Source organism: Eptesicus fuscus, chromosome 6 (genome assembly GCF_027574615.1).
Source record: "Eptesicus fuscus isolate TK198812 chromosome 6, DD_ASM_mEF_20220401, whole genome shotgun sequence".
NCBI classification, from domain to species: Eukaryota; Metazoa; Chordata; class Mammalia; order Chiroptera; family Vespertilionidae; genus Eptesicus; species Eptesicus fuscus.
This window is the reverse complement of record NC_072478.1, coordinates 104,460,985-104,480,519: the sequence shown is the minus strand read 5'-3', so window position 1 is coordinate 104,480,519 and position 19,535 is coordinate 104,460,985. Positions and strand designations below refer to the sequence as shown.

The 19,535-nt window shown below is 57.8% G+C and overlaps 1 protein-coding gene across 1 annotated transcript; it reads right to left on the bottom strand.

Moving 5' to 3' along the window:
* Positions 1-11,123: 11,123 nt before the first annotated feature.
* MSX2 (msh homeobox 2) lies at positions 11,124-16,144 on the bottom strand. The gene is made up of 2 exons (XM_008147592.3): positions 15,713-16,144; positions 11,124-11,821 (listed from the first exon to the last, which is right to left on the bottom strand). The coding sequence occupies exons 1-2, from the start codon at positions 16,089-16,091 to the stop codon at positions 11,397-11,399; spliced, it is 804 nt and encodes a 267-aa protein (XP_008145814.1). The 5' UTR covers positions 16,092-16,144; the 3' UTR covers positions 11,124-11,396.
* Positions 16,145-19,535: the final 3,391 nt, after the last annotated feature.

Here is a 19,535-nt window from a genome sequence, read left to right as displayed (position 1 = left end):
TACGAGTAAAAAAACGCTTGTTCTAAGTCAAGTGGGATGGAAAAGAAATCTCAGAGGAGCTACGGGCAGCCCCCAAGTGTGGGAGTGTGACCCCACTTTATCGGCTCTGCGTGCTTTGTCCGGGGGCTTGTGGATGAAGCAGGCCTACAGGAAGCCAACCTTGCTGGCAGAGTCGCCATTGTAGCACGCGCCCAGCACCAGCCACCTGCCAGGATTAACCACTAAAGGCTGCACAAATATTACCACATTGTCTGCTCCCCGACCGATCTCCCAGGAGAGGGTCTTGCTCAGCCCCTAACTCCTTTGAGAGATGAATCCTGTGTCTTTTCGCTGTAATTTTCTGTTTGGGGCAAAAGTCTCAACTCTACTGAGAACCCAGAGACCCCTTCTCCGCCTGCGAGCCTCTCCTCCTCGCCCAGGTAACGCTACCTGCCTGGGAGGGACGTGCAGGGGACGTGACCGGCCTTCGCGCCCTGTGAAGCAGTGCCTGAATGTCGCTTCTGACCCGCTGGGTCTGAAAGGGGCTCCAGACAGCTCCGCAGAAACAGGAGCGCCGGGCCTGCCGTCTGTTCAGACTGGGTGGGGTTACCTGGCTCCCTGAAATCCTCTAAATACCCCAATAAATGAACCAACACAATCCGACGGGGCCCTCGATGTCACAAAGTGCTCTTTGTCCACTAATTTCACGTGAGTCATTATGTTTTAATTTATGATCATATTTCATAACCCACCAGCAAATGGGCTGCCGTGTATTTGTGAAAAGTGATGAGGTCCTAGTAACGTGAGACCTCATTCAGGCCCGGAGCTTAGAAATCTGGGCTCGGAGAAGTGCGGGGAGACTGTCAGACTTCGGGGAAGCGTTTTACAATCTATGAATCAGTAATGCGTGAAGCGGTCAGGTTTCCTAATAACGACCCCGAAAATCAAGATGAATTTAAGGAACTCTGTCTGCACCCCCAGCGGCGGGCCCTGTGGCCTGCGTTATTGCGCCCTGGAGAACGTCATGGGCCCTGAGCCCTACAGCGACTTTGAGTGGAGCAGGAGAGTCAGTAAGGATGAGACTTTTTACTCTGAAATGACTACCTCCTCATTTCCCACCGATTCCTAGAAGTGCTGGTTTGCTTTAAAACCCCATCACTGGTCTCAAGAAGCTGCAAAGTGTTAATGATGCCTTCATTATGCCTCTGAAAAAACACATGTGAGGGCCCTAACCGGTTTGGCTCAGTGGATAGAGCATCGGACTGCAGACTGAAAGGGCCCAGGTTCGATTCTGGTCAAGGGCATGTACCTTGGTTGCAGGCACATCCCCAGTGGGGAGTGGGCAGGAGGCAGATGATCAATGTTCCTCTCTCATCGATGTTTCTAACTCTCTATCCCTCTCCCTTCCTCTCTGTAAAAAAATGAATAAACTATACATATTTTTAAAAAATACATGTGAGGGCCACAGCAGCAGAGACCACAGAAGAGAAAACTGAGGTTCTAATGACAATAAAAGACATTTTTCCAGAGCCTCTCCTTCCAAAGCAGCAGCACCGGGCTCCGCCCCTTACACTCCCAGACTCCGCCCCTCGCGCTCCTAGACTCCGCCCCTTGTGCTCCTAGACTCCACCCCTCATGCTCCCAGACTCCGCCCCTCGCGTTCCTAGACTCCACCCCTCGCACACAGGTCCCTGAGCCCATTAATCAACCTCTGGACCACACTGTAAAGCAATCTCTAAAGACGTGTCCCAGGTCCAACTAGACAATTTTATAACTCAGGAGGGTTTCGTTTAATGCGATGTTTTCAACGATTTTTGCCCATGAAATGGAAGGACAAGTAGAATTGCTCTGCGGAGTCTGGCTAAGGCACCAGCCAGGGTCGTGAAAGTTGCTTTAATACTCAGCTGTGCCCAGCCGTCCGAGGCGTGACGGAACCACGGGGTTTTTATAACTGCCTTGATAGCACAACCTGGCCCATCTTGCCAAGTGCAAATCGTTTTTATTATCTTGGGAACCGAACCAACTTTTTCCAAGTCTGAACTCACGGCAAACCCATCCATTTTAGAAAGCTTTAAAAATCAGCAAAACCCAGAGCTCCCAAATGTTCCCGGAGCTGTACTGTCATTTGGTCAAACCTTCGCCTTCATTCATTCAATAAACACTGTGCTAGCTTGCTGAGCATGCGCCATTCTCTCTTGCCCACTGCCCATCCCTGCCTTGGTCTGCAGGGAGCCACAGTGGCTAGATTGGACTTAGACTGGGTAACGTGGGTTTCTCATTTGCTGGTCTTTGGCGGAAGAACCAAAATATCAATAAAAGGAGGGCATAACCAGAGCAGTTTATCTGGAAGAGAGTGTGATGGAGTTGGAGACTTGCCTGGGTGCCCAACAAGCCTGCTATTTTTACCACGATGGTATGTGACAAGATGAATAAAAATAGCAAAGTTTTCTTTTTTTAAAAAAAAAAGAAAGACCTTTTGCTTGCACTTTCTCTAAGCTTGGGAAAATATTATTTGATCAGATCAAATACGATGCACATATGTCTTTAATTTGGAGTGGCTGTGGGAGATGGAGATGGATGTATATCACGGGACCAGCACCCTCCCCGATCCTGGTGTCCTTGACAGTGGCCTCTCTTAGTGAGCTACCACCCTCTAAGGTACAGGACACCCCGCTTTCACGTTGCTCAGAAATCGAGTTCCCAAGGCCTCGCTGAGCTCAGCTCAGCCTCACTGAACTACAGATGTAACTTTACAAAATATATGTTATTGTTCCACACCGCAGCTGTGTGACTTTGGACGAGTCAGGTCCACTCTGAACCTTCTGTGTGATCGATACGATCACGCCCTTTACCGTGAGATCCCACTCTGTGGCCCTTCAGCGTGATTCCAGCCCCGGCCCGAGATATTAGCCTGGAACGTCATTTTGCTTCAGGTGACAAGTTCTTACTTTAAATCAGTTCAGAAGCCCAGTGGGCCCAAGAACCACCTCTTTCATCCCGGGTCCCACTCCGGCGGCTGACACAATCCCAAAATCCTTCACGAAACAGTGAATGCTCCCTGGGGTCCAACTGTCCCCATCCCAGCTCTGCCATTCACCAGCCGTGAGGCCAGCCAGTTACACGGACTCTCGGGCCCCGGTTTCCTTATCGATACCGTGGGGATCGAACAGGGCTGTGCTGCTCCTGGGGTTGAAATGAAGCTCGGTAAGGGACGCGACCCACGGCCTGGACGCTGGGAAGTGCTCGTGTCCTTCAGGTATTGTCCAGAGGCATGGACAGCACCCTCCTTTTCTTCTGGCCGCAGAGAGTGTGAATAATTCTGCTGGGAGGATTTCAGAAGCATCCTGGGCCATGACACGATCCATGTTCAGTGCTGTAATTTTGAGCCGGAGCCGCCGCTCATTCATTTTATTTTCCTTGTTCTGAAAAGCACGCGGTTTCTGCTTTCTGGCCCCAGACTGGGCCAGGGATGGTGGCCCGGGGAGGACAACGTGGGCATTGCTGCCCCTGAAAGAGACATTTGAGTCCCGCTCAGCTTTCATCAGTCCCAGACTCAGGGAAATCATGTGCCTTCCCTCTAATCGCTTCTTTCCTCCTAAGACCTAATTTCCTCCGCACTGGCCCGCTCCTTGCAAGGGAAACACCAGTGCCTTCTCATCGGGCCGGGCCCTGGCTCCGTGGTACCGCGGGAGGGCAGAGACGTCCCTAACCCTAGGAGTGACTGAGATCTGCAGGGCTTTCCCCAAAGGCTGGGCCCCCGCCCAATGCCCTGTGCCCGCAGCCCACGGGGGAGGGGGTCGGCGGGGGGAGGGAGGAGGGCCATGACGTCCCGCACGAAGCCCCGCCCCCACCAGTGGGATGACTTCACCGCACAGTTGCATTCCGGGAATCCTCAAATCCCAGATCATATTCCCCCCACCCCTACCCCCCCACCCCCGGGCTTTTTTACGCTTTTTGGCTCCTCTCCGTTCCCATCGCTAAACAAAGGGAAGTCCAACGGAAAGACTAGACGGGGCGAGCGGCTAATGTGGTGGGAAGGAGGAGGAGGTGAATACTTCGCAGCCCTCAGACTTGCCCTAAATTGGCCAATTTCACATCAATAAGTGCCTCATCCATCACCACCGCCTTTCAGGTGATTTTCTGTGATGGGATTTCAGGAGGCACTTAGCGTCTTGTACAGCGGTTCTTTACAAAGTCAGTTTTTCCATCATCAAGCATTCTCTGCCCTGAAATAAAAATAGGCCGAGCTTTGCTACCAAAATAGCCCTTTTTATATCAGGCCCTGCAACCCAGGAACCCCTTTTAGAGACCTGTAGGCTTTCTTGAGTCCGGTGGGGGTGGGGGGGAGAGAGGAGAGAGAGAGAGAGAGAGAGAGAGAGAGAGAGAGAGCGCTCTAATCCAGCGGGGACTTAACCTCCCCCTGGCGCTGCCTCCCCGTGACCTTGGGGAAGTCACCTTTCATTTTCCATGACATGGGGAAATTACTATGCCCACATATTGCCTTGAGGGCCAGATGAGAGTATTTTGGGAACTGGAATATATTAATAATATAAATGTGAGGGGTTAAGAAAGGGGATAGAATAAAGACAATCAAAGACTGGCTTTAGATGACACACATCCATTTTATCTATTTTTTTTTTAATTTAGAAGAGCTCTTCCTAATAAGAGCTGATAATAAGTATAACAAAATTCTAGGGAATGAAATATTGCATCACAGTTGGCCATGTTTTCTTTTCAGTGGAATGTAAAATGCACGTTATGACGGATGGTATCTTGGACGAGACGGGGTACATGATATCGAGTCAACACAGCGGACTGCGATAGGTGTGTGTGCTGTACCCGGCTTTTCCGCTTCACAGCTTATGTCCACCGCATTGCAGACCGCCTGAGCCCTTCGGCCCGCGCAGCGAGCAGTCCCTGTGCCCCTCCCTGTCGGTGTCCGGATGGGGAATGACTCCCTCCCCACGCGTGGCAGACACCCGCGTTCTCCCTGAAGCAGCGGCTCTCGGCAGGAGCCGGCGAGTGCAGCGGCCACGCGGGCGCGGACAGGTGCTCTGGGCCCAGTCGGCAGCTGTGATGTCCACCTGCTGGCCCCCTCCGGGCAGCCTCTGCCTGAGGTTCCCTCTCCTGCTCTGCGGGTGTGAGCGCACCCCCAGTTCCTGGCCTTCAGGCAGGAGACAGGCCAGGGTGTCAGTGTGAGAGCGAGCTCCCCTCTCCGCCCCCCCCCCAGTTCACCTGCGGGCTCGGACCCCGGTGTCCGCACCTGGAGGGGGACAGATGGGGATGCGTCCCAGGCTTGGCGCCGGGAGAGGAGCTGCCGTGGCAGTACCTGCGGAAGGTGCGGGCCAGGTGCGCTCCCGCCTCTGGGAGGCGCCGTTGCCCTGTGCGCGCACCCTCGGCCTGCGGAGCCGCCGGGTCGCCAGGTCCCTGCCCGGCGGGGCGCTGCCGGCCTTCGCCGCCGCGGACGCGTTCTCGCCGGAACCCCGGTCGGTTCCCTGAGCGCAGATGGAGCCGGGCCCCGTCTCCGGCCGGCGGGGCGGCTCCGGGGCGCTGAGAGGTGTAAATCGCCGAGCAGAGTCTGGCCTCGGGAAGCGCCCCATAAAAGGGGACTGTGATTATCTGCCTGGCCTGCTCCTCGGGGACGAGGTGTGAGTTTAACGACGGGGGGCGGGGCGGGGGCCGGGGCGCCGGGGCGGCGGAGAGCCGGGCGGCGCGCGGGCCGCGGTGTCAGCGCGCGCTCGCTGACGGCTGGTATTTGGGGAGTAATTGAGCGCGGCGGCCGGCCCGGGGCGAGAGTGGGCCTCCACGAGCAATTAAATGTGATTAGGCCGAGACCTTCGAGATCCAGCTGCGTGATTGATAACCCGGCCGCATTCCTGCCGGGCCCGCGACTTCAAACGGGCTGCCGGCGGCGGGCGGGGCCGGGGGCCGCGCGCGGGGACTCGGCCCTTCCCGGCCTGGCGTGGCCCTTCCCGCCGCGACGCCCACGGCTCCGGGGAGAAACCCAGGGACCTGCCCTCCTCCTGCTCGGGGGGTCCCCGGGCGGGCCCGCCAGGTGCAGCGGGGAGGGCAGGCGCCGAAGGGACGAGGTGGCCGGGAGCCCCCCGCGCCCGGGCGCAGCGCGGGGAGGAGCGAGCAGGGCTGGGCTCCGGAATCCGGCACGAAATCGCTGGAACCGGGGAAGAAAGAATGGAAACAGAGACGGAGCAGGGGGGTGGGGGAGGAGGTGACAGTGGGAACGAGAATACATAGAAAACCGAACAAGATTAAGAGACGCGAAGGAAGCGCCGAGTGACAGGAAAACAAGAGAAGAAAAGAGGGGGAAAGAAATGAAGAATAAGGGCTCGGAAAGGAATCGTCTAGACAGTAAGAAGGTGGAAGAGGAAACGTGTAAAAACATATAAAATGGGACAGACGTGGCGCAGAAGGAAAGAAGGGGAAAGAAGAAAAGGATGAGAACCGGGCCAGGGGGTGGGGCTGGAGATGAGCATGGGAAGTGGGAGACCAGAGTGTGGAAACGGGAGAGAGAAGCTGGCCTGGGTCCCTGGGTCCCTTTCCCAGTCCCCCTGCCAGTCCCTGCCCGTCCCCGGCGATTCCGTGCCCAGAGCCTGGTGCCCGGGAGAGCTGGCATTTGCCCCCAACAGCCTGACTCCAGCCCGGCCCGGCCCAGCCCAGCCGGCTTCTTCCCCTCCAGGCTGCCAGAGGGGCATCCCTCCCCCAAACCCAGAGTGAGCAGGGGGCTCCCTGCACCCCAAGCCTGCCCCCCCCCCCCCCCAAGCCTTAAATGCCAAGTTGGAGGCACAGGGGGGTTCCGGGGTGCGGGGCCAGGGAACAGTTTGTGTCTGTGCTGACTCCACAGACAGGGTCAAACAGCGTGAAAGAAAGAAATCCGAGGGCGACGTCGGCAGGAGCCGGACTTCTAAACCCCTTCCGCCCCGTAGGCTTCTATATTAAACCCCCAGGAGCCTCAGACACTGTATTAATTAGTGCAACCACCCGTGAAAAGTTGGGTTTGGAGCGGCATTCTTTGCCCTGTGTGAAAAGCCGAGTCTAAGAAACAATTGTTCGGTTGGCCTGTTGCCGCTGGTAAATTACATAGCATTAAAAAAATAATGCTTTTCATATTAGGCACTAATTAAAGGTTGGGACAGCTTTAAAACAAGAGAGGGAGGGGGGAAATCAAAGAAAATATAAAAATGTTCTTTCAAGAGTTATGGGAGGTTAATAAAGTGTGTCTGTTGGAGGGAGCCTGCTTTGCCCCCAGCTACAGCCAGGCTGGAGCCGCCGCAATTGGGTCTCAATAAGATAATGATATTCCTTTCTCTGCTATTAAAAGCCTCCCAGTGCAAACTTAAAATGATTTATTTAATTTAGGAAATTATGAGGTGTAACTTCAAAGCCCGAGCCGTTAGTAATGGAAAATACCAGGTTGTTTAAAATTATAATAATAATTGTTTGGGACATCAAAGTGTTTTCATCAACAAATGCAGAGGGTCCGGAGGAGGGTGGCGGGAGGGAGGCGGAGGAGGTGGATGGGGTTTGGATTTGATTATTAGGAGCCTTATCGGGGCCGGGTTCAGGATCCCCGCAGCCCGCGCCCTGGTTCTGCTTTGAAGCGGGGCTATTTTGGAAAGTAATTTTCCTGCTTTTTATTTAGTTCCTAGCAGGGAGGGGGCGGGGGAGAGGGGCCGGGGGGTGGGAGACGGGGAGAGGGGTCCAGGACTTGACAGCCGACTTCTCCTCCCAGCCCTCCGACCAGCTTCATCCAGATGCCCGCAGCATCGCCAAGTGGGAAAAGTTGTTTTACTGAAGGTTGAAGGGGAAACGGGCGTAATCAACTTCGCTCCCCGGGCCCTGTGGTTTCAGAGGGTGGCGTGTGCGTGTGCGTGTGCGTGTGTGTGTGTGTGTGTGTGTGTGTGAGAGAGAGAGAGAGAGAGAGAGGAGTGGGTTCTTTTATACAGGAGGTTTATGTTTATTCCAAACCCAGCAGTGGAGAGGGAGTGGGGGTGGGGAATGGCCTCTCCAACCCGTGGCAAATGAGCGGCTTTTATGGCGAAGAATGGCCGTGGGAGTTTCATTCGGGCAGGCGAGTCCCCTCAAAGGCAGGGCCCTCTTTTCAGGCGCGCCAGGCGGGCCAGGCAGACGGTTTGCCTTGTGCCTGAGCCTCTCCCAGCCAGGCCTTCTCGCCTACCTGCAGGCCCTGCCCGCACCCCCTCCTAGGGCTGAGCCCGGGTCCCAGGAGAGAGGGAAGTGGGGTCCTGGGCGGGAACCCCTGGCAGTTGCGGGGTGGGGGGGGGGGGGGGATGCAGAGAGAGAGGCCCAGACCTGGGCCCTCAGGGCTGTGGGATGGGGATGGCGGTGCAGGCCCCGCATCAGGTCTGAGGCTCCTGCGTGGCCGCCTTGGCGCCCCGCAGCCCACCACGCGCTGGCCCTGTGCCCCGGGAGCCACCGCTCGGCCTGGGGTTCCTGGGCTGCCCGGCCGGGGTCACACCTCCCGCGGGTGTGCAGTAAGCAAATGCGGTGGACGAGAGAACGCCAGTTCCACACTTGGGCGCTCAGAACATGGTTCCCTCCTTTCTCCCCTTTTCCGAAAGCAGAGCTCTTTCCGGGAAGCTTTGGGTGAGAGCGGTGAAGACGGGTGGGGGAGGGTCTGTGTGCAGGCCTCCGGCAGCCCAAGCGGAGACCCAGGGCCCGGCTGGGCGCCTGGGGAGTCAGGGGCCTCTGCCCAAAGGTTGCTGGTCTGGTCTCTGAAGGCATAAGGGGCCCTCCCTAAGCGGGGACCCCAGGACGGCTGAACCAGCTCCCTGGGAGGCTCAGAGGACTCCAGAGCTAGATGGGGTCCCCCACAACCTGGCTCAGCCCTCAGCTCAGCGCCCCCTCCACCCAGCAGTGCGTGTGCACTGTCTGAGCTGGGCAGTTAGTTCCTCTCCCTCCCCAGGCCGCTTGCCTTTGGGACTTGGGACTTCTGTTGTACCGCGAAGTCGCCCAGGCGGTCCCTGTCCACCCCGCAGGCCAGGCAGCACTGGGGTGAAGGACCCCTCCTCCCGGGCAGCCCGGTCTCCGGACTCCCCTCCCGGAGGCTGCGGGGTCCCGGTGCCGGGAAGGGAGCTTGGGAGACAGGCTAACTGGGGACCCAAGGAGGCGGCTGATGGCGGCACCGGAAGGGCTTGGGCAAGAGCATCGCTTAGACTAGGAAGGCGGACAAGGGCCGGGGCTGGGGCTGGGGCTGGGGCGGCCCCCCAGAGGGCCAGGCCGCACAGTTGGGAAGGTCTGGGCACTTCCGGGGGCTCCGCCAGGAACAGAGTGGGAGCAGGAGCTGGGTTTGGGCGCTCTGTGCGGGGCTGTGAGGCCCGAGGCTCGGGGCCATCCGCAAGAAAATGTGGGCCAAAGCGCTGGTCCCAGTAGCACCAGGTGCCGGCCTCCCACCTTCGGGGTCCCTTTGACCGTGTCCAGGGCCGCAGGAGCTTCTCCTCTGAACTGGGTTGGGGGGGGGGAGGGCGGTGAGGCACCAGCATCCTCTCCTCACTCACTTGTGCATCACAAAGTGGCCTAGAAGGTGCTCTCAGCCCCCTGCCCATTAGCCACTTGTTCAGTAGGGAGGCCTCACGTCCAGGCCTGACCCCCTTTCTGTGTCCAGCGGAGGCTGCAAAGGGGACTCAAAGGAACCAGGGGGAAGAGGGTGAGTCCGGGCCCCTCCGGGAAGAGGCTGCAATGGGGAAGGGGCCTCAGTGACACCCTCCAGAGAGAGCACCCAGTCACCACCCCATTTGCCAGGAGCCAGGGCTTCTTCCCTCAGCGTCAGTTTGTTGTTGTTTTGATAGATGGTAAATTTCAAGTTCAAGATTTCCACTTGACCATCTAGACTGCTCAGATGCTGGCCGCCCCTCAGCCCCGCTTCTTCCTCCTAAGCTCCTCTTTCCCTGGAGTTTCAAAAACTCCACTTCTTTTCCAAGAGGAACCCAAGCTACAGAGGAAGTATTTCAAAGTATTTTGCTATTTTCAATGGACCCCCTGCTGAATCTAGCCAAAACACTTGATTGATTCGCATTAAAATAATAAAAATCAGCAGCCTCCCCCCCTCCCCGCTCCCCAATTTGGGTGGCATTTTTTGAGCAAAGCCCAAAGAAGAACAGAGAGAGATTGCCTCTTGAAAGAATTAAATTGGGACAAACTTTACTGCAATAAAACAAATGTTTAATTTAATTCGGAATAAGAGATAAGAAATAACTCTTCAATAAAATATATAAAATTATACAAGACACCCTTTCAAAGGGAGGAAGTATACTGGTCGGGGGAAGGTGGGGAGGGGAGATGGATGGGAAGATGGATGGGGAGGGAGCTAAATGGGCTGAGACACCCGGGTTCTTAGCAAGTCAAAACATGGCTTCACCCTCTTCCCCCAACACGTTAAAAAAGTATATAAATTTCCCTAATACGTTTAGCACATACAAGAGGCACACACACACGGAGAAAGCTCGGCTTTTCTTTCTTTCTGGATCTACTCATTGTCCAAGAATACGTAGCATATAGGTAATGGTTACAAGGCATTTATTTAAGCAGAGAATTAACTATACCCCCGCCCCCCCATCACTTTTGCAATGTGTGAGGACTGGCTGCCGTACCTAGCATTTCACAGAAACCATCAATTCCTCCGACAGTGATCGGAAATGGAGGTAAGCAACAGCCTGGAGAGGAATTAGGGAGTACTCCCATTTCCCACCGTACCCCGAGGCTGGCTCAGTCTTCTCAGCCCCCTTTTATTGATCTTACAAAAAAAAAAAAAAAAAGTAAAACTTTAACTGGGTAACAATGTAGCAATGTGCAGGGGGGGCGGACAGGGCCGGATATGGTAGCCTCTAATTAGTCTAATGCATGAAGACTGTACGAGGCCTGTGCCTGGGAGGAACCTCAGTCCCTATCTATGGTCTATGCACTTTGTGTCTAATCCTAATATGTTTTCCTCAAGCAAAAGCCAATCGTCCCACCCAAATCACTACATTTCAGCCGTTTTAATTTGTCTCCCCCTATAAGAAAGATAAAAACCCCACACAAATGAACTTCAGCAGTCCTTTAGGGTGATATATATAAAAAAGTATATATATAAATTTCGCCTTTCAAAATAACTTGAGTTTTGACGTCTGCTGTATAAAAATGCGTCCTGTTTTATTATATATATTTATATATAAAACCGTCAGAGCCCATCTTTGTGGGAGGAGAGGGGTGTCTGGGAAACGACGCCAAGAAAACGGAGCTTGGAGCCTGCGGCCTCCAGGACGAACTGGGCTGCGGCCGGCCAGCCTGGCGGCTCGGGGCGGTGCGCGTGAGGTCTGCAGAGCGGGGTGCTGGCGCGCTGCTTCCTGGCGAGGGCGGGGGACCCATGGAACAGGCCTCGTCCGGAGTCCGTGGCGCAGTCTTCCTTAGGAGAGATGGTACATGCCATATCCCACAGGAGTCGCGTAGAGTCCCACGGGCGGGATGGGGAGCACGGGTCTATGGAAGGGGTAGGACGCTCCGTAAAGGGAGGCCGCTTGCAGGGGCGAGTTGATGGGGAAAGGGAGGCTGAAGCCGGAGGGCAGCATGGGCTTCGCGGCCATCTTCAGCTTTTCCAGTTCGGCCTCCTGCAGTCTTTTCGCCTTGGCCCTCCGGTTCTGGAACCAGATTTTGACCTGGGTCTCTGTGAGGTTCAGCGAGCTGGAGAACTCGGCGCGCTCGGCGATGGAGAGGTACTGCTTCTGCCTGAACTTGCGCTCCAGCGCCAGCAGCTGGGACGTGGTGAAGGGCGTGCGCGGCTTCCGGTTGGTCTTGTGCTTGCGCAGGGTGCAGGTGGTCGGGCTCAGGTGTCCTGGGGACAGAGAGGGAGCGGTTAGCACGGCCAGCGCTCTCCCAGGGGTGTCCCGCGCCAGCCCCCCCCCCCCTTCATCTTTCAGAGATTCCTTTGTCAAAACCAGGTACCTGTGTGTGGTTTCTTTTTGGGGAGTAGGATGGAGGACCATATTTAAATAGATAAGTTACTTCATTTAAAAAAATTGAGGCTTTTAATAAAACGTTTGGGAATTTAATGGTGTAAAACAGCCTTGAGCGATGGAAATAGAACTCCTAAGAACAGACTCCTCCTAAGTCAAGTGGTTCCTAAGAACAACACCCCATCTCTTCTGAGCATAATTTATCGTCATTAAAGTAGGGGGGGTGGGGGGAGGAGAGGCAGGTAGCTCAGTTGGTTAGAGCATCTTCCTGGTCAGGGCACATACAAGAATCAGCCAATGAATGCATAAACAAGTGGAACCACACATGGGTGTTTCTCCCTCCCTCCCTCTTCTTCTCTTGCTCTAAAACCAAAAATCAATAACATGGGGGGATGGATTCAGAATAACCCTCACTTCCCGTGGATGCTGACATGTCACATCTGAGAAGGAAAATGAAAAGGGTCTGATAACAGCGGGCCGGCTCCCTCTCTGCACCGGGACGCGGCGTTGGACTGCCTCCACACCCTGGCGGAGGGTAACCCTGCAGCCGGGGTCTGCGGCGAATTACTAGCATCCTGCGAGGGGGGAGCAGCCCCCCGCAGTAAAACCGCCGCAGCTGCCGTTCCATCCCGTCTACAGATGATAAAACGTGAACATCACTTCACAGATGGGGGCTAAGCTGTTAGGCCGGGTGCTTTGGAATATAAACTTCACCAAGGAGGAGAGAAGAATTAGCTCGCCCGTAAATGTCAGTGCCGGGGGGAATCGCGCCGCCTCCGGACGGAGAGCATGTGCTGACATTTCGTCATCCCGGCCCATCGTTCTGTGGTGTGGAGCCACCGTGTCACTGTTTCGCGTGTCGCCAGGGTTTAAAGCGAGGCGGTCACGAGCCAAATAAAGGAACGCCAGCAGCATCAGACTCCGTGTCTCACTGGACTCGGGGACAGAAGCCACAGGAGCGGGCACCTGGCAGGCCCAGGGCATCGGCGCGCTGAGGGCTTCTTTCCTCGAGGGGAGGGGAGGCGGCAGGCGCTGGGGGGCAGGTTGCTAAACAATTAACTCGCTGCATTTGGCGTTTACGAGCTATGCTAATTTTCCAAGTGGAGCCGCGGTTCCAGTAACTCCGAAGGACTCGAGGGGAGAATGTCGCATTTCTCGTTTTGTTACTTTGGTGGCCCAAGAGTTTACACTTCAGACGGGAGGGTGACACAGCACAAGTCCCAGCCCGGCCGCCGCTTCCAGCAAGCAGTGGGCCTGTCCCGGGTGAGGTGACGAACCATCATCACGTTAAGGGACTGAAAAGAAAGAGGTAGTGGGTCCGGCAATCAACCAAAAAGCCAGCATTCTGGGATGGGTGGGCGAGGAGGACCGCAGAAGCGTCCCTTCTGCGTATGCTAATCCCTAAGTAAACCAGGGCACCCGCTCCTTAATCTACAAATAAACTTAACCACACCATCTGCGCCTCCAGGACCCGGGATGTCCCTCAGCCTCTCGGTCGGCCGGGCTCAGGAGGACCTGGCGGTGGGGCTCGGGTCCCCAGCTCCGGCGTCTACACGGGAGCCTGCGCTGAGTGGGAAAGGAACTCCCGTTGCCGGCACGGTCCCTCCTGGGGGCTGCGTGTGCATTATGAAATCCGGGAGACGGGGAACGCACACGTGCATCAAAGCTGAAGAGTTGGGAGGCTTCCTCTCGGCCCACCACTCCGCTCCCCCCCCCCCCCCATTTTAAACCAGGCGGAGGAAGGATGCGATTATACAAAGCAAAACAGCATTTATCCTACTTCCTCTGAATAACAAAACCAGGCCCGGGCGGCCGCCCCGGGCTCCCGCCCCAGGAGCTCCCGGACCAGGCTCCCACCCCCGCACTCCCTGGGCCTCTGCAGGCCCCAAGCACCAATAACCCACTTTTTTGTGTTAAAATGAAGTCCTTTCTCGGAATCTCCAGCTTTTCTGATGGGAAGGTCAGCTCCGGGGCCCAAGGCGGCCTTACTCAGCGGGGAAGCTGGGTTGCGCTTTGTGGTGGGGCTGTTTACAGAGTTCAGCGGGGAATGGCCGTCCCAGAACCTGGAGGCCTAAGGAAGTGGGACTTCTGACCTCTGGACATGTCTCCCTGGAAGGCCCGAAAGCTCCGTGTGCCGCGGGGCACCGGCCCAGGCCTAGGAACCCGTGGGGCTCTCAATATTTGAGTCCCTGAAAGTGTCTGAGCCTCTATTTCCCTGTCAATAAAATGGGTAAGCAATACTGGCCACGCGGTGAGGTTCGGAGTAAGACGTTTTAGAAGGCCCAGCGGAGCCCTGTCCTTCCGGGGCGCCCCGTTCCTCGCTGTGAAGCCCCAGATGGGTGTGCGGAAGCCGCTGGACTCTGCTGAGAAGTCCCCATCTGCTCCCAGGAGGCCGGCCTCGGCCGCACAGATCAGATAAGATAACACGGTTAGAAGTGCTGTAAAGCACTGGGCAAACTTGTATTTAAATTCTTTGAGTCCTTAATCTCCACGCCCTTTGAATCTTTGGGAGTTTCTATCGGGGTGGAGAGAGACGCCAGAGGGGACAGCCTGCGACGCCGGGGCAGCCGGCCTAGTTTTGTTCACAAAATCCTGTGCCTCTCCAGCCTCGAGGGCTGACGGGTGGAAGTGGAGAGAGATGCGTCTCCTGACTTTGCATAAAACGTCCCTCCACAAGCCCCCTCTTGCCCACCTCCCCCCAGAGGTGCAGCGGGTGGAGAACTCTTCAAGGCCCGGGGAGAGAGACGTTGTGGGGAATGACTTCCAACCTGCAGAAGGCCCCAGGGCCCCAACACGGATGCTGAAGCTGAAGGAGCCACCCCTCCCCTGGGCCGACTCCCTGCCCGCCGGCCTCCTCATTGCAGGAAGCGGGGTGCAGGTGTGAGGACCTCTGCTGGGTCCCTCTGGGGAGAAGGATCCGAGGTCTGGGGCCAGGGCACCCCAGAGCAGCCTGGCTAGGACACCAGGGCCCCGGCCCAATTCGGCCACTGCCAGTCAAGTCAGTCTTCTTAAAACAAAGTCTGGGTGTCTGAGAAAGGGGTGGGGGGGGGGCAACCCCAGGTCCCCGCCTCTGCCTGCACCTCGGGGCTCCAGCGATGACTGGGGTCTGCTGAGCTGGGCGCCCAGGGAAGCCTTTAATTACCACTGAGCCAAGCCGGGCACCCCGCGCTGCAGCCCCGGCCCGCTCCCGGCGAAGCTCGGGCCTTCGTGGGCGAGGTGCGGGCTGCGGGGCCACGTCCTCCCCGCGCCAGCCTCTGCCGCCTTCCCTTCGCGGGGTCCTGCTTCGACGCCCGCGGGGCCCAGGGGAGACCAGGATTTCCACCCGATATCGGGCTAGATTCAGCCAGCTCACCGTCAGAAGGAGGGCACACCTCGCGGGGCTGTGAACTTCACGCCCCCTTCCCTCCCAGACCCTGGCGGGCAGCGAAACAAAAATGAGCGAAGTGGCCGAAGCGCAGGGCCGGGGGCTGGAGAAACCCCAGGGAAGCGACCCGCAAACCCAGCGAGGGCTCGCCCTCCACGGACCAGCGAGTCCGCAACTGCGAGCGACACGCTGCACCGCGAGGGGACCCGGGTCACGCGCTGCGCCCGCGCCCACGGGGTGTCCAGGATGCAGCCGGCGCGCGGAACTCTGGGGCTCACCAGGGGCCCAAACCAGCTGTGCCCGCTTTCCGGGGCGCACGGGGCCGAGGGATCCCCGAGCCCCCGGCCTGGAAACCCGCCCCCGGCTCCCTCCAGGAGCCTGCGTCCCCGCCCGGGCGCGCACTCACTCGGCGGCGGCGAGTATCTGCCGGGCTCCTGCATCCACGCCGCTCCATCCTCGGAGTTTTCCGACTTGACCGAGGCGGTCTCGAAGGGCTTGGCCAGCGACCCGGGGCTGTGCGCTTCCCGGGCGCCGTGTCCCGGCAGCAGCAGCGGCCGCAGGGTGGCCGCGGCGGAGGCGCTCTCGGCTGGCCGCGGGGACGCCTCCTTGGGCGGCTTCTTGTCCGACATGAGCGCCTCCACGCTGAAGGGCAGGCTGGAGACCTTGACGCGGCGCTCCTCCGCGGCCCCCTCGGCGCCCCCGGGCCCCGGGCCCGGCCCGGCCACCAGCGCCGGGCCCTCCTCATCCGACGAAAACAGGTCCTTGCCTTTGGACGGAGAAGCCATGACTTCTCTGCCCCACGTAGGTCCCGGCGCGCGACTCGGCTGGCAGCCCGGCAGCGGCGACTCAAACTTTTTGGGGGGAGACGGGAGGGGCGCGCCGGGAGCCGAGCCTTTGCTCCAAGGGGAAGTGGGAGACTCGGGCCCGCCAATCCGCGCCGGCCCTGGCGTTGACGTCACGATCGCTCGCCTCCCATTGGCTCTTGCGGCAGAGGCCGGTCCTCTCTACCCTCCCCCCTGTTTGAAATAAATTAGGAGTTAATTACAGGAGCAGTCAGCAGAGTTGTTATTAGGCGATCCCTCAAGGGTTATAATCACGCCAAAACTAAAAAGTCCAAGGCGTAATTAAGGCCGATTATTTAAAGAGGAAGTTCTCCGAGTCCCATTTCTTCTCTCTTTTGACCCCTCTTTTGAAAAGGCACCCGGGTCTGTATCACACCCCTCCCCACACCGCAGGAACGCGTTTAAAGTCTGCAGCTAGTATTGCAAAAACATGTAGGAAGCGCCTACTGTGCGCCAACGCTGGGCCACTTTTGCAACTTTAGGGGTCGGCACTGAACCCGGGCCAGCCTCCCTAGGAGAGGGCATAGCAGTGCGGGGCGCTTAGAGGAGTATTTCGCTCTTAGTGGGTGCCCCTGGGCGCCCGCTGTTACCGAAGTCCCCTGGCAGAGGAGAGGCCACCGAGAGCCCCAGAGGGGGTCAGGGGCTGCCCGCTCCCAAACAGTCCCGACTGGACAAATGAAGCCAGTAGTCCCCAGTCTCCCACGCGAAAAGGAAACCAGTGCCCTCTTGGAGTCCGGCCGGTTCCTTTTCCCTGAACCTCCTTTCTGGCTGCTCCTGCCCGGCCTTTTCCTCCAGCCCAGGAGCTTTCTGCGTTCCTGCGTTTGTCTGGGCCCATGTTTGTCGTGTGCGTTTGGGTGCCAGTGTTTGCCTTGGAGGAGGACAAGGGAAGAAAAGCCACGATGATATCGAACGCCTTCCTCTCTCTTGCAAGTCTCAGAAATACAGGGTTCCGCGTTTGCACACCCCAGGCCTCTGGACCTTTTGGGAAGCACATTTTCATACATTACACCTGGTTTAAGAAGGAAGGAAGGAAGGAAGGAAGGAAGGAAGGAAGGAAGGAAGGAAGGAAGAGAGAGAGAGAGAGAGAGAGAGAGAGAGAGAGAGAGAGATCTCACCCCACTCCCAATCTCCCAATTGTACCTGGGTAATTCATCTCAAACCTTATTGATGACTTGCCTCTGCGTCTCGGCCCAGGGAAGGGGAGAGCGAGCTTCGTGTGCACAGAGGCCTGGGGTGTCTGCAGGCCGCTGGGCCAAGATTCCAGTGACTCCTGGGCGGCAGCTGCTGGTCCCTGGATCGGAACCATTTTTTCTGCAAGTGAGCAGGTAAATAGAAGTCCCCCAGCCCAGGGCCGTGCACACAGCACGCGCTCGCTCAACAGTTACCAGAGCCTCGTAAGGAAGGTACTGAAATGGCCAAGGCTTGGAGGCTCCCAGCACTTCAAGTCTTAGAAACTTGACCCCAGACCCACTGCCAGAGCACCTCTCTGATGCCCTGCTTCCTCCTCCGCTCCCCCCCCCCCCCCCCCCCCCCCCCCCCCCCCCCGCCCCCACCTCTGCCTGGAGTGAAACTGCTGGGTCAGGGTAGGCAAACAGGCATTATCTGAATCTCCGAGGATAAAAACAGCCTGCATGGCCGGCTAATTCAGTGCGATTATAAACTGTCCTGGAAAGTTAAAGAGTAAAGAGGTCCTAACCACGGCCTTCTCACCCCCCGCCCCCCAGTCCCTCGCCCTCCACGAGGAACAAGCACATTCTTTTCTTTTTTTTCCTTCAACAAAGTGGAAAATCAGAGAAAGTTAAACAACAGCAACTATGAGAGCTATCTGGAGACGTGTGCGTTTTCCCCTGAGTCACCTCTGGTGATGGTTGGCTTGATAGGCATCTCAGATACCGGACAGGTAAAGCCAGATTGTGACCTGGGCCTCCTAGAGCGGTGCCCAGCCCGGCGCAGGCCGCCTGTCTTGGAAGCGAACCTGAAATTCGTTGAGCCCCCAGGTGCCACAGTGTGCAAAAGGCTTCGGCTGGGCTGTCCGTTGGGCTGTGCCCAGCCACCGCTTTACGGCTCTGCAAACGCCTTGTTCACATCTATCCATTTCCCAGGCTCATTCCTGGGAAATTAAAATAAAAAGCCACACTGCTGGGGTCCTTTTATTTTGATGGATGAACTTTTCAGGGAAAGGGGGGAGCCAAGTTCTCCTCCTGGTGTCCACACAGGAAAAGAAACGCATGAGGCCAGAAATAGGAAAACGGTAGAGATGAAAACAAACAAACAAGCAAGCAAGCAAACAAGCAAACTCCTGGTGCTCGGAGCCAGGGTGCCAAGCTCTGCCTGTGGACAGGAGAGATGCCCAGGGGGCAACTAGCCTGCCCGGCTCCTCTCCTGGCAGCTCCCTCCCAGCGCCCTGCTGGGCTGGGGACGTTCAGGAAGGGGACTCACTTCTGCTGGGAAAAGGGTGGGACCTCAGCACAGCGGGAACCCTTTCTGGAGAGCCGGGTCCTGCATTCCTGGCCCGGACCTTGGGGACCTCACTTTGCACCCCCCTCCGCCTGCTTCTTAGTCCCTGAAGTCAGAGAGAACCCTTACCTGCGAGGGTTCTGATGGTGATTGCATTCAATAGGCTACATAAAGGTGTGGGGGGATCAGTAGACAACATTGTCTATCAAAAGCAGGAACAGTTTATCCACTGCTTTCTCTGGGCCGGCTCTCCGAAGCGAGGCGCACCGCCCGCCCGCCTGCCGTTCACTGCGGCTTCTTTGTCAAACCTCCCCGGCCCCGGCGGAGAACTCGGGGCGGCGGGGGGCGTGCGTCCGTCGGCGGAGTGGGTGCAGCCTCAGCGGAGGGCTGGCTTTGGCACTCACGGGGCCTTCCCTAAGGTGACATCCTCGTAGGCAGGAAAGAGGCTTCCAGTGGGAACTCGGTCACACCAAGCCTCGGCGCCACAGGATGCCTTAGTGCCCGGCCCTGTCCCCCGCGTCTCCCCGGTTCTAACACACCGTTCGGGGAGATTATAGTCTCCATGTCCCAGGTGAAAAGCCCAAGGTTAAGATGCACTGAGTATGCAGCCCCAGGTCACGCAGGTAAGAAGTGGGGGGCCCGGGCGGGGCCGGGCGCGGCCCAGGCCCCCGCGCGCACATCCGCAGCCTCCCGGTTCCGCTCCCCCGGGCAGCTGGCACGCGCTGGGGCCCGGTGTGGAGCAGCGGGCACGCGCACCGCAAGTCCCGGGCGAAAACTCTCCTGCAAACCGGGGACCGGGGAGGACGCGCGCGGACCGCAGCGTTAGCCACGCCGGGACAGAGCGCCGGGTCCCCGCGGCTGGGAGGAGGCGGGGGAGGGGCGAGGGAGGGGGCCGTAGACGGGCCTGGGCTGCGGGCAGGCGCCAGGCGC

Bases quoted from the DNA above. Each gene is read 5' to 3' on its own strand.
- MSX2 (XM_008147592.3), bottom strand. From the start codon at position 16,091: ATGGCTTCTCCGTCCAAAGGCAAGGACCTGTTTTCGTCGGATGAGGAG. The intron at 11,822-15,712 runs GTGAGTGCGCGC...CTCTGTCCCCAG, and splicing joins CAGATACTCGCCGCCGCCGA to GACACCTGAGCCCGACCACC.